This window comes from Chiloscyllium plagiosum, chromosome 11, assembly GCF_004010195.1.
Source record: "Chiloscyllium plagiosum isolate BGI_BamShark_2017 chromosome 11, ASM401019v2, whole genome shotgun sequence".
Classification (NCBI taxonomy): Eukaryota; Metazoa; Chordata; class Chondrichthyes; order Orectolobiformes; family Hemiscylliidae; genus Chiloscyllium; species Chiloscyllium plagiosum.
The window spans coordinates 65,517,353-65,532,233 of record NC_057720.1 but is presented as its reverse complement, the minus strand read 5'-3'; the positions used below and the strand labels follow the sequence as shown (position 1 = coordinate 65,532,233).

Sequence of the window (14,881 nt, the reverse complement as noted above, 5' to 3'; positions counted from 1 at the left end):
GGATGGTCTGGGAGATGATGGTTTGGTGATGGGAGGTGGAGTCATGGTCAAGGAGGCAGTAGGAGGAGGTGTCCGCAAGCTGGCGTTTAGCCTCAGCGGTGTAACGGTCGGTGCGCCAACTACCGTGCCTCCCTTGTCTGCCGGTTTGATAGTGAGGTTGGGGTTGGAACGGAGGGAGTGGAGGGCTGCATGTTCCGAGGGTGAGAGGTTGGAGTGGGTGAGAGGGGTGGAGAAGTTGAGGCGGTTAATGTCGCAGCCCTTTGCAGATGTTGCAAGTACAAGAGATACTGGTAGCGGGTGTTTATGGGAATGGCTCATAGTAAGATGTGCTGGAAATTGGATGTGAGAGACTCCATCGAGCTGTGGAGATAATTAACGAGGTGAGTTTGGTAAGATATGCCAGAAAATACATTAGGCCTTGTGGCAAGAATCCATCCAAACAAACTATGAGACATGGACTTTGTCAAAAGGCTTAACATTTAGCCCAGTTTCAGTTGAGTTTATTTCTTCTTCCTGTTCTCCAATATGGTGAATCAACGAGCAAATCTTTTAAAAAAAAGCAAAGCAAAATCTTCCCTGTTGGTAGGTTCCATTCTCCATATCACAGCATCAGTAAAACCAATACCATTCTTCATTATTCAGCAACTTCCAGCACACACATGGAGGTCTATTCTATTTGATGCCACCCATACTCCACGATTGGAATATCTTTATTGATTAGATTAGATTAGATTACTTACAGTGTGGAAACAGGCCCTTCGGCCCAACAAGTCCACACCGCCCCGCCGAAACGCAACCCACCCATACCCCTAATCTAACACCACGGGCAATTTAGCATGGCCAATTCACCTGGCCTGCACATCTTTGGACTGTGGGAGGAAACCGGAGCACCCGGAGGAAACCCACACAGACACGGGGAGAACGTGCAAACTCCACACAGTCAGTCGCCTGAGGCAGGAATTGAACCCAGGTCTCTGGCGCTGTGAGGCAGCAGTGCTAACCACTGTGCCACCGTGCCGCCCAAGCTTACTCTTACTCGAACTACCTCAAATTTGAAGATTTCACATTACAGAACCATTGACTTTTTGCTAATTTCCCTGTTCAGTTAAAGTTGATTAGACACATTTTCATCTAGCTTTTCCAGTCTGACACCCATATCTTTGATTCTTCATTTCTGTTTCCCCAATTTGACACAGAATCAGATTTTGATTTGTTTGCTATTTCCTGTTGTTCTCCCAAACTTAACATCAGTTATTCATGCAATACTCCTTTTCCTACTATTTTAGAAAAAAGTATCAAAAGGTGTATTTTTGAAAATGTTCCTGTCCTGTTTATCTATTTCTATTCACTCTTTGAATAGCCTATACTGTACAGAGAGTTGTACAGATCTTCCTTTATCTTCATTCAAACTTCATATAATGTGTCTTTATAACTCGTTAAGACACACACCATCCACATTAATTTATTCCTTTCATTATCTTTTTTTTAAACTACTTCATCTTCCATCAATTTCATCCATTAAATGTTTTCACAACTACAATCTTTGTGGTGGTGATAAAATTGGAAACTGTTGTACTCAACACACCTAGATATTAATGATGATCTGTCAATCAGAATGTCATCAATTTCATTTTTTAAAAATCTGGCTTCATTTCTTTCAAAAGCCCAACCAACCATCACCAGTGCACAACCATATCTCCACTTAACTCTTCCTATACCTTCATGATATTCTTAATCTTATCACTGCCAGTGACCCAAGGTCTGCCAGTTTCAGTGCTATAGCTTTCAACAAATTCAATTTCCTTTTATTCCCCTCCTGTTAACTGTGACTGTAATTTCCCGTCTTTTCCACTTCATATTTTTGAATGAGTTAAAAAATATATTTTCTGATAGCAAGTTACTCTCACTTGTATTCCCTTTCCATCACAACTTCTTTGCTTCCATTTTTGTTCTAATGGTGCTCCATGCACCAGTCCTGCTGTTGAATATTTTATATACTTTACTTGTCAGCTTCACTATACTGAAACCCAAATTGACTCCCAGATTTGAGCTCAAACATGGCTCCTTGCTTGAGTCAAAGTTGGAACCAAATCCATTTGGCATGGAGATATCAACTAGATTTAATTTGCATTTATAATAATCTGGGGTTAGCATAGAGGCCTATGCTCACATGTAGCATGGCCCTCAGACATAATTCTCCCAAACATTCAGGAATTAAACCCAAACAAAGCTAGTGCTAGACGTACAATTACACTTCTGTTTGGGAAACATTCATTAAAACCAAATATTGTGAAAATAAGTTCTCAAAACTCTCCAGACTGTATTTTGTTCTGTACCAAATTTCCAGGGTCTTGCAACTATAGAATTCCTTCAAACCTCCATTTTTCTTAGATCCTGTCTTTAAAAAAGGATCCTGGTGTCACTGGATTGCTTCTTTACTTCTCCTCCTTTAAAGCTTGGCCTCATGATTTACATACTGCAGACGATAGATTTCTTTGTAAAACCAACAAAAGGAAGAGAGTATGTTATATTAGATTACTCCATTACCCCCTCCCCTCGCACACCCCAAAAGAATTTCTAACTATGCTCTTAATCTTGATAAATATGATAGCAAGAAGCAGTCTAACACTGTACTGAAGTTCTCATCTGGTACCACACTGCTGTTCAAGTTAGGAATATGTGATGAACAAGGTGCAGATCCTTAATGACTTAGTCAAACATTGGAACACAAATTTTGAGTTAAATTGAAATGAGTTACATTACAAGATGCTTGCTGAACTTCAAAACAAAAGCATCTCTGAACTACAATAATTTTAAAAAGTGAACAAACAGGTATCAGTCACAGTTCTGTATATCTTGTGTATATTCTCTAGCATAAGCCAATGGTATTTGAATAAGATTTCTTAGCAAATTTCTTCATAAAAGTAATTGTTTTCCACTGCATCTGCAACAAGCAGCAGGATCCTTCACAAGCCAGCGGCAATTATTCCTAACTGAAGTGAAATGTTTTTACCCACTGCAGAAATAATAGAACCTGTTGCAAACCACAAAGATTCTGGTGGTGTCGTTGAAAACAAATGTTGGTTTTTGCAAAAGGTATGGCTTAACAGTCAAAGCCTTTTTGATTTCAATCTTGAAACAAATTTCAAAAGGATGCAAAATGAAGGTGTTCTTTCTCCACAGCACGCTCTAGTTTAACGTCACTACATATGCTTAAGGTGCCTAGTTTCTGACTTACGTTCCACTTCCTACAGAAACTGCAATAGAAATGTTTATCATAAATAGAAAATACATTTTTTTAAAAACTCTTTCTTACTACTTCAACTGTTTATTTTTCTCTTTCAGGTATTCACCAAGTTGGGGCACTTGTTGCGATCCACAGCTTTAGCTTTTGCTTCCTTGAGCTGTAAACAAACATTGAAAATATGAAACCAAAAGCAAATTACATTACAGACACTGGAAATCCAAAGTAAAACAAAAAATACTGGCAAACTCAAGAAGTCTGGCAGCTTCTAGGCAGAGAGAATTAGACTTATCATTTCAAATCTATGACTTGTCATCAAAACCAATGAATATTTGCAGTATTTTCTATTTTACTCTTAAAGTTATAAGTGTAAACAATTGCGATGCTCTCCAGCAACAAAATCTTGATCTGCTAAGATTTTAAAAAAGCCACAAAACAATAAACTTCAGTGTGGCATATTCACCAGAGCTCAGAACCTCTGATATAAGACATTCTTTTAAAATAAAGGAATAGTTTAAAAGGATATGTGTAAAGTTGCTTTCTGTGATCAACACAAAACATTATTTGTACTAGAACTGCACAAAAATAAAATAAATTATTTTACAGCACAGCAAAGTCTACTGAAAAAAATTCACAGAATGCATTTGAGGGAAACTCAGAACATATAATTTATTGGACAAAGTACCTCAAAAGTACATTCTATATGGATATAGTTTAATATCACAGTATACAAAGTTCTTTAACACTACCATAGCTCAACTGAATACCATAAAGAAATGACTTGCATCTGGAAACATTGAAATTACATCACTAAAACAAAGTGAATGCAGTTAAATAATAATTCTGCTGATGAATAGGATTCCACGTGATGATTTTACTTGGTATCATCTGACCATGTTATTTCATAATCCTTGTATACTGATTTCAGTTTTTCCACAGAGACGGCGTGATCTGCTTTCCCAAAACCCTAAGACAAACAAAACAGTAAGTTATCAATTATATTTAGTCTCGCTGTGCATTATAGCCTCACTCAATAAGTTCATCCATATTTCCTGTTCTTGATACGAAAATATAAATAAAGATGAGAGCAGTTAAGGACAGGATTAGGCACAGACTCCAAAGCCTCCACACTGTCTCTTGCACATTAGGGAGGACAAACATAAACTAGAGGCTTGCATTGTGGAACACTTCTGCTCAGTTTACTAGCACAACCTCAAACTTTAGGTTGCTTGCCATTTTAATTTACAATCTTGCTACCATCTTTGTCCCTGGCCTGCTGCACAGTCCCAGTGGAACCCAAAGCAAACTTGAGGAACAGCACCTCCTCATCTTAGAGAACACTTTACAGTCTTCTGGACTCAACATAGAGTTGAACAACTTTGGATCATGAACTCTGTCCTCCATTTTGATTCCTTGTCAAGTGCTAGTCCATTTCTTGTTTTCAGGTTTTTGCTTTAAGGCGCAGTTGTTCATTATTCTGCCATTATCATCAAATCTGGCCAATGCTTTTTTATTTACTACAAGCATTACTTTGCCTTTTATCAAGACATCTTTGTTATTTACGTTCTCCCATTCTCTACTTTATCCATCACATTTCACCTCCATTCCGTTCTGAAATTATACTCAACGTGAAATATGATGGCAGACCTGCCAGGAAGTTCCAGAATCAAAACAATTTGCGTTTATTGTTGCAATGCTGTTGGGTAACATTAGCATAGTGTTGGTGTGATTTCAGTGGGACAAGGGACAAAGAAACTCATCAAAAAACTCTTCAACTTCACCTCTGGTGGTTAACGATGACAGAGATGTGCATTTAAATGGCAGGCTTAGACTAAGAAACTTTCAAGCTACTTTACAGGGATATAATCAATTTCACAACTCTTCAGTAAAGCAAGGTCAGCACATGTATAAAGCTGGTAACAAGTCCCTCCTGACTGTTATTATCTTCTGCAGCACCAGAACAGCCATCCACTTCATAATTAAACAGCCAATCATGGTGATGCAACATACAAAATCTGGCTGCACAGACTACTGCAGTGAATTTGCCGTGGCCATAGATTAACATTGGCAAAACTGAAACCCGTTATTGGTAAAGCTTGACATTTACTTTAAATGTAGCCAATTCAATTCTTAAAATGAAAACTACATCATTTTGGTCATGCTTTGGGAGACAGAGGGGCACAAATGCAACAGAATGTTGGTAGGTTCAGAGTGCAGAGAATATGGTCAACTTTAAGTCACCCCAGATTACAGTTTTACCCATTACAGGCAACTCAAAATCACGTCCAGCAGAAGGAGCACACCACATCTAGCGATAAGAATACGTATAGGAAGAGAAAACAACAAAGAGTTAGGCAACATAACTCTTCAAATTTATACCACAGATAAAAGAGTTGAAAATGACGGTAACATTGTGCAGCTCAATTGGAAATAAATTACTACCCAATATATTCCAGAATATCTTTATTTATACAGCAAGAACAAGTTTTTTCCCCCAAAGAAAAGCAAGTTATTTACCACACTCAGGCATGTTAGTATCAGCTTTAGTTAACCAGGTAACATGCATACGTTTGCCCCGTTTGCTATCAATAAAATTATAATCACAAGCATAAACAAGCATATTGACAATTCTACAACCAATTAATGAACCAAGAAAAGTTTACCTCAAAAGATTCCAAATTCATAAAGACACCTCTACTCTGGTCTAGATTTAAAGCTGAGGTCCAGAAGTGAGGAAACATTGCACAGATCTATCGCAGTGCTAGTATTCACAATTAGCAACTGCACATAAACATTTTGTTACCTCTACCAGGAAAAAATTGCAGCAACTCTTAGCATCACTACTATATTATTTTGAGAGCAGATCCATGGAAGATACAGTACTTGGAAATGTTAAACCCTTTTTAAAAGATTACTGGAAAAAGTCAACACGTCTGGCAATAGTCATACCAAACTCAAAACCGTGTAATCTGCTTTCAAATTCGACCTTACAAAATGAATCACTTCACATTTTCCAGGTTGAATTCTATCTGTCACTTATCAGCCCAGCTCTGTAACCTATCAATGTCCCGTTGCAACCTGCAACAGCCCTCTACACTATCCACAACTCCACCAACATTTGAGTCATCGGCAAACTTACTAACCCATCCTTCCACTTCCTTAACCAAGTCACTTATAAAAATCAAAAAAAGTAGAAGTTCCAGAACAGGTCCCTGCGGAACAACACTGGTCACTGAGCTCCAGACTGAATACTTTCCATCTACTACCACCTCTGTCTTCTATGGGCCAGCCAATTCTGTATCCTGACAGCCAAATTTGCCTGTATCCCATGCCTCCTTACATTCTGAATGAGCCTACCATGGAGAACATTATCAAATGTGTTGATACATCAAAATGTGTTGTATTTGTCAATCAAATCTCAATCTTTGGCCATCAGTGAGAAGACAGCAATGATTTAAAGTTGATCAATTAGTTTGTATTGAAGGGACACTCACAGGACCTGAAGAGATTCACAACATAACTTGTAAACAGACCTGCCACGAAAGCCTTGTTGTTGGGACAAGCACCTAACACAAGAAAATGAGCATCCTAACAAATTTCTTGAATCCTTGTCCACTATGCCATGCAGGTGGAGATTGTACATTACAGTACTTTCAGGAAAGAATTGTGGCAATCAGTGCTTTATCCAATATGGAAACATATAGCGAGCAAGTCGATATGCCAGCACATGTAAACACCAGCAATTATTAGAAGAAGTTGACTCAAGGAATGGTTGAAAGGCACCGAAGCAGAGTGATATTTGTTCAACTTATATCAGGGAATATGGCTTGAAACTGTGAAGCTGCACAACCAGATCTGAACATGCAGAATCTCATCATGATTCACATCAGTACGATCAAAAGCACCGAATTCCACAGTTAGTGAAGAATTCAAGTCCGATTCTCCAATTAATGAGCTGACCTCCACATTGAAGTGCAGGAGTTGAAACTGCACTGCTCCTCTGAGCTCATAGCCAGTACTGCGTCTCACATTCATGTCAATGTAACACAGACAATGAACTTAAGTAACCCCATAAAGAATATCATGGAAAGAGAGTACTTTTAAAGATGAAATAGCATTTTCACAATAGATTTCCTTTTGGAAGAAGTATGAGGCACGACTGGTTCAATGTAAGACCCAGTGTTTCACACCATTAAAAGGAAGATAAGTAGGGGGATGGCCTGCAGAGACCTGTCAAGCTGGCAGGTGTTTGAACACCATTCATATTGAAACCACGCAGCAAACCAGCACACAAACTCCCACCACTAAAGACAAACAGCTGGGCAGAACACAATTCAGTGCTATATGTCACACACAATACACCAACACAAGTGTACGGCATACCATGTACTTATCCATTGCTGAATCGAAAAGGAGCTGTACAAAAAGATGATAAAAGTTAATATTTGAAGAAAGTGGAAGTGGTGGTGGTCTTGGAATCATGGATTTGTAGAGATGGAACAGCTCCAGCTCTTTAAATTACTTTCTGACTCTTCCGACTTTGATCTCCAGGATTTGCAGTCCTCACTTTCTCTACACCAACTGTTCTTGTTAGCCCTCCTATTTTATCACATTTTTTATGTAAAAGCTATTTGCAAAACATAAACATAAAGAATGCAGGAAATGGCGATTGTTTCCCAAGGGTTTAAAGGAGAGCTACATCATCTGGGGCTATCTTAAGTGCAGCCTGAAATTCAAGAGGCACATTTCAGAAATATTTCGGTTGTAGCAGAAGCACCATGTACCGGAGGATTGCCTCACCTGGTGGCTAATGTAAACATAGTGTCATGAGCTGCTTCTAGAAGACCATATGATGAAGTAGAAATAGGCTACTCAGCCCATCAAGTATGCTCCGCTATTTAATGAAACCATGCCTGATCTGTGCATTTCCCACAAACCCCTGACTCCCTTACTGATTAGCATTAAATTTGTTCAAGTTGAAATAGACAATTACCCTGTCTCCATGGTTTTCTGCTATAAAGAATTCCACAGATTCGGTACTTTGTTATAGATGAAATTCCTCTTCATATTTGTTTTAAATTGGCAATACCTTACACCTAATTATGCCCTCTAATCGCAGACTCTCCCACAATAAAAACAAACTTTCAAATACCTAAAAAGCATACATGCTTCAATATTACCACTCATTTCTCTAAACTCCAATGTGTACAGGCCCAACCTATTCACATCTTTGCATAAGAAAATCCCTCCATACCTTGGTCCAACTAGTGAATAATATTAATATGTCCTTCTTTAGATAAGGGTACAAACAGTTCACAGTCTTCCAGGTGTGATCTAACTTGTGCCTTGCATCAAGACTTCACTATTTTTATACTCCAATCTTTTTGAATTAATGTTTATTTGCCTTCCCATGTACCAGCTCAACACCAGTTCCCCAATTCTTCTTCAGGAATTGGGGAAGAAGGGCTTATGCCCGAAATGTCGATTCTCCTGTTCCTTGGATGCTGCCTGACCTGCTGCGCTTTTCCAGCAACACATTTTCAGCTCTGATCTCCAGCATCTGCAGCCCTCACTTTCTCCCCAATTCTTCTTGCCAAAGTGCATAATCTCACGTCCCCACATTCCACCTGAAAGGTTTCTGTCCGCTCATGTAATGTATCTATGACCCTTGATAGACTCTTGAGCCATCCTCAACACTTACATTCCCAAATAGTTTTGTGCCATCTGTGAACTTCCCTCATCTAAGTCAGTGATATATTGTGAATAATTGTGGCACTCAACCAGTTGGAGGTGCGATCATTAAAATATCCATTATCCAATTCTCTATTTGCTATTACTTAGCCAATCAGCTATCCATGGTGATATAGTACCCCTATAGCATGGGTTCTTCTCTTATTACATAGCGTTATGTGCAGTGTCTTTTCAAACACTTTTGAAAATCCACTGGTTCACCGTGTCAATCTTGCTTGTAACCTCCTCAAATAATTATGATGCACTTGTCAGATATGATTTTCCTTTTTGAAGCATGCTGACTTTGCTTGACTTTATTATAATAGCTTTGCTATCACATTGCCTGAGCACCAGCCATTTAGTGTGCTCCTCCTATCAAATAAAAAGACACAGAATATGGTCTGAAAAACAAGGCAGCTTAGGAGCTTCTGTGATTGCATGCATCCAGTACGATTATTCCTTGCATATCAGCTGCATCGTTGAAATATTTACCCTCTGGCTGTAGCATACCTTGCAGCAGCTATGAAAAATATGGAAAGGGTTGAAGGACTGCATCAATTAATAGGGACTGCAAAAGTTACTCACTGAAGTAAATAAATATGAGCTGATAACCACTTTGCATAGGTAGCTACAGGATGCAAGGACTGGGTCCTGAGTTTTAACACATTTATGACATTCACAAACAATAGGAAGCTAGGTAAAGGTAGCAGAGTGTAAATTATTCATGACAGAGGGAGTTTTCGAAATACACCATTATTTTCAATGCTTAAATTACCTTTCATTGTGCCTTAGGAATTGCAGTAGGTAACTCACCGTGGAAACACCAAACACACGAATTTTTTTCTCCTTGCTGTTGTGATCAATTTTTCCACCACCTAGGCACTTGCACTCCAGCTCCAGCTTTTCCATTTCAGGAGCCAATTTTTCAAAAATATTATCTGCAGCAAGATGAGAGTGAGTTGCATCAGCTACCAAACCAACCTGCCTGTTTAATAGATTTAAATTGTCTAACCCAGGATACTCCCGGAACAAAGGTCACAAAGGAGTAATGTTAATGAGTCGTGTATCTCTCTTCACAGAATGACCAATCATTAAGTCTTAAATTTTGAAACATTCATGAACATCTTGGCTTAGAAATGTCATTGCATTGCCAGTGTGCAATGCAATGATTGGAGTAGAATAGTTACCACCTGAGTTCTTAAATCACAATTTCTATGGTATAGTTGATTTGCTTAACTTTCTTATTCCTATAACCTGTGTGCCACCAAACTCCGCAATCTCCCGTCCTCTCATTTTGATTTTCAATAATCTTGCTTACAAATCAGCTCTGCCTACCTTTTCTCCTGATAATTCGCACTTCCTTAACATTACATCTCTCAGAACACCAATCACCGAAGCTTGGTCTCTTCAATTTGAAATCAAAGTCAATCACTACCAACAGATAAGTCTAATATTGAACAAGAAATGGAATATGTAGTACAAACAGTATCTTTAAAGTAATTTACATAATCTATCATCCTTCTCAAAGTCAAAACAACAAAGCCTCTTCCCATATGTTACATCTCAACATCTTATGCAGTGAATGACTACCACTGTGTTGCTCAGATAGTTTTGGCTCTGCTGGGAAAGGCTTTTTTTGCTTGCAGCCAACGCCCAACCTTTCCAAGCTCTTATCATGTGCAAAACATGTGAACCTTCTCCAGTGTGCCTAATGGGGATCAAACAACAGTAAACAAGGGAGAATGGTACTTCAAGACAAAATGTTTCAGTGAACAGTTCTCTCAGAATCATAACACTAACATAAAAGGACCTACAGTGAAAAGTTAGTTGAATGCGACATTGAGGTCAAGCAGAGAGTGGGAACTGAATTGACAGGCACAATTCAAATGAGATAAACATATGAACTTGCAGTCTGACAAGTGCAGAACATGAAGAGCTCTACCATATCATCTCAATGAGTAACACTTCCAGCCAGTCACTTGTACAGTTGGTTCTGATAAAACGCAACAGTTCCAGTCTTATGTGATCTCGCGTTAAAAGAAAATCGTGCAGTAGCTGTCCTATTTAAACTAATGGAGCCGGAATCGTGTTATAGCCAATACAGGGTAAGGCAAGTTCGGGTTCTACAAGTAAGTCTAAATTCTTCAATTGCATTAAACCAATTCATGTTGAAGAAACAAGCGTTCTAGCAGAACCGACTGTATTAATAACTAGCGTTGCGCATTTAATCTAGATTATATATTAATGGAAGAATTCTTCATAAAACAGTTGAGCAATCCTGTGTGTTGTCAATCATTTAAAATTCACTGGTTAGCAACCCCATTAAAACAGCAGACGTAGGAGTGACATACAAATCCATTTGATTGGGACCTTGTGGTGCAGTTGAAATGTCCTTACCTCTGGGCCAGGAGGACAGGGTTCAGATCAGATTTGCTCCAGAGATATGTCATAACATCTCTGAACAGATTAATCAGAAAATATCTAAAAATCTCATTGCATATTCATCTCATCACCAACTGAATTTTTCTAAATTTTTCACTCCTATCAATGTACAAATTCCTTAATTACTCCACATCGTATTCTCTCAGTATTCAAATGCCACTGCAACATACATCACCAATCAAGAGGAAACAAATCAACATGAAGGGCCAATAAGAAAAAGAAATTATATTTCACTTGTTAACTTTTAAACATTTTCAACACTTATCAACTGCTGTCGAGTTAGTTGCATGCGTACAGATGTGTGGCATTTAGCATTTTTCTTTTAATCACTTTCCTCATTTTCTGAACACTTTGGTGGTTCAGTGAGTGGGCAAGGATATGGCAAATAGAGTACAAAGTTGGTAAATGTGAGGTCATCCATTTTGGTCAGAATAACAGCAAAATGGACCTCTTATTTAAATGGTGAAAAATTGCAGCATGCTGCTGTGCAGAAGGATCTCGGTATACTTGTGCATGAATCATAGTTAGTTTGCAGGTGCAGCAGGCAATTAAGAAGGCAAATGGAACATTGTCCTCCACTGCTAGAGGGATGGAGTTTAAAAATAGAGAGGTTATGCTGCAGTTGTATAGGGTGCTGGTGAGGCCACACCTAGAGTACTGTGGACAATTTTGGTCTCCTTACTCGAGACTGGATGAACTGGCACTGGAGGGGGTGCAGAGGACCTTCACTAGGTTGATTCAAGAGTTGACAGGGTTGTCTTACGTGGAGAGGTTGAATAGACTGGGACTGTACTCACTGGAACTTAGAGGGGGAGTGGGGTGAATCTTACAGAAACATATAAAATTATGAAGGGAATAGATAGGATAGAAGCAGGGATGTTGTTTCCACTGGTGAGTGAAACTAGAACTAGGGGGCATAGCCTCAAAACAAGGGGGAGCAGATTTAGCACTGAGTTGAGGAGGAACTTCTTCACCCAAAGGGTTGTGAGTCTGTCGAATTCCTTACCCAGTGAAGCAGTTGAGGCTTCCTTGTTGAATGTTTTTAAGACAAAGATAGATTTTTGAATAGTCGAGGTCTTAAGGGTTATAGTGAACATGGAGGTAAGTGGAGCTGAGTCCATAAGAAGGTCAGCCATGATCTTAAGGGGTGGAGCAGGCTCGACTGACTAGATGACCTACTCCTGCTCCTGTTAATTCTGTTATGATCAAAACGTGGTACCCCATTTGCAAGCTATTAAAATAAGCTGATACCTTGCTACTGCATTAAGTGATAGAGTAACAGAAAGTTCATATACTTTGCTTCTGTCTACACAGTGCCTCCTTTCGTGGATCTGTAATTCAACTGAGCAGAGAAAAAGAAAACTTTAAAACTGGGAAGTATCAGGGCAGACAGGAAGTGTTTGACAAGTTGAAAAGAATTTTGTGCGGCAATTGAGAAGTACAACAGATTCTCAAATTTGTCTTTTTTTGTAGAGCCAGTGAAAGTAGAAGTGATCTTAGTAAAGCACAAATGACTTGAGGGGTCACAACAGTATAAAGGGTGACTGGATGTTTCTCTCTGAGGAATCCCCAACAGTAACAGTTTCAAAATAAGAAGCATCCCACTTAATGCAGATATGAAGAGGAATGTTTCTCAGGTGGCTGTTAGTGTTTGGAATTCTCTTTTTCAGTGAGCAGTTGAGTCTGGATTACTGGCTGTATTCAGGGCTGGGTTAGACAGATTTTAAGTGGAAAGGGAGTCCAACCTTATGGAGTCAGGGAGGAAGATTCAGTCCTTTCTGCTACAACGCAATAATTCTGTTCTTATGTGACCTTGTGCTATAGAAAACTGCAAAAAAAAAAGGACTTATGGAAAAAATAAGGTTGTGGCAGACCACCAAAAACGTTACTCAAAATTAAAACATTCTTGCTGTTAAAGCTCTTCCAAAATTGAAGAACACTGTCCTTATTATGCCCTCAGTAGCTGCAATCAGCTTCTTAAATGTGTGCCTTAAATAATAAACTTTAAAAGCTACTATTACACCTTGGTCCATGGTTTGAAGGAGATAGGTTGTGGCTGGAGGTAGAACTAGCACTTTGATGTTTTCAGAAAGCTGAGCAATGGTGGGAGGATGGCTAGGCACATTATCCAGAATGAGGAAAGCCTCGAAAGCCATTCTTTTTCATGGAATAAAATCTAAAAACATCAACGATGAGGTCTGAAAAAACTTGTCCCGTCATCCAATCTTTTCTGCTTGACCTGAAGCGTACACCTAGAGTGGACTTAAGGTAACCTTTAGATGCTCGCGGATTGCCAGGGTGGTACACCAGCACAGGGGCTTAAAGCTTTAAGTCTCCACCAGCATTGGCACCAAACAGCACAGTCTGTTGGCATAAACAATAGCTCTGACTTAGGTAAAAACAATGACTGCAGATGCTGGAAACCAGATTCTGGGTTAGTGGTGCTGGAAGAGCACAGCAGGTCAGGCAGCATCTGAGGAGCAGTAAAATCGACATTTCGGGCAAAAGCCCTTCATCAGGAATCCAGCACCATTTTTAAACGTTGGTACAGAGTGCACTGGGTCTGAGCCATGTACAGAGTTACACAGGATCCTGTGCAAGGCCAGAGGGTAGAGTTTCTTCCTGGCAGCCACAAACCCCACAAGCCCAGCTGTTTGCACACTTGCAGGGAGGTCAAGACAGGTCAACAAGTTAGAGTTACTGGATTAGTGGTGCTGGAAGAGCACAGCAGGTCAGGCAGCATCTGAGGAGCAGTAAAATCGACATTTCGGGCAAAAGCCCTTCATCAGGAATCCAGCACCACTAATCCAGTAACTCTAACTTGTTGACCTGAATTGACCTCCCTGCAAGTGTGCAAACAGCTGGGCTTGTGGGGTTTGTGGCTGCCAGGGTGAAACTCTACCCTCTGGCCTTGCACAGGATCCTGTGTAACTCTGTACATGGCTCAGACCCAGTGCACTCTGTACCAATGTTTAAAAATGGTTCAAAACTGGAATTATAGAGCGGGAAGCGAGAGGGCGGTGGATAGGGGCCAGGACCCAGACCTGGGCCTAGAGCCCAGCTGTAGCCCCCCCCCAGGCCAAGGCCAAGGCCAAGGCCCAGGCCAAGGCCAAGGCCAAGGCCCAGGCCCAGGCCCAGGCCCAGGCCCAGGCCCTAATCCCCCCCGCCCCCCGGCGCGGACACTCACTGTGAAACTCCGCGGTCTTGGTGCCCCTGACGATGTCCTTGTGCTCCGAGCCGCCCCTCCGGCTCACCCTCACCAGGATGTATTTGAAAACCCCGTCGGGGTCGATCTGTACATCGGCCACCGCGCTCAGGCCGGCCATGTCTCTCCGCGGGCGGACACCGACACCGACACTCCGGGACAACAGCCGTGGCAGCGGCGACACAGCGCTGCGCCACAGGGACGCCAGGGCGGGGACCGGGGGTGGGGACTGTGAGGGGGTGTGTCTGTTTGGGGGTGGG

General features: G+C 40.4%; 2 protein-coding genes across 3 annotated transcripts in view; both read right to left on the bottom strand.

The window, feature by feature from the left end:
* LOC122554489 (KN motif and ankyrin repeat domain-containing protein 1-like) overlaps positions 1-3,791 on the bottom strand; it is a 133,652-nt gene extending 129,861 nt beyond the window's left edge. The window contains exon 1 of the mRNA XM_043699597.1: positions 3,317-3,791. The gene's annotated coding sequence lies outside the window, so the exon portion shown is untranslated. The remainder of the gene's footprint in view (positions 1-3,316) is intronic.
* A 96-nt stretch (positions 3,792-3,887) lies between these two features.
* On the bottom strand, positions 3,888-14,859 carry si:dkey-51e6.1 (uncharacterized protein LOC558617 homolog). Of its 2 annotated transcripts, none has more exons than XM_043699605.1 (3): positions 14,604-14,859; positions 9,750-9,912; positions 3,888-4,211 (listed from the first exon to the last, which is right to left on the bottom strand). In XM_043699605.1, exons 1-3 carry the CDS (start codon positions 14,740-14,742, stop codon positions 4,169-4,171), a joined length of 345 nt encoding a protein of 114 aa, XP_043555540.1. In that variant the 5' UTR covers positions 14,743-14,859; the 3' UTR covers positions 3,888-4,168. The 2 variants fall into 2 exon arrangements, with proteins under 2 accessions (XP_043555540.1, XP_043555539.1); XM_043699604.1 differs by having other exon boundaries at positions 9,788-9,912; positions 14,604-14,852.
* Positions 14,860-14,881: the final 22 nt, after the last annotated feature.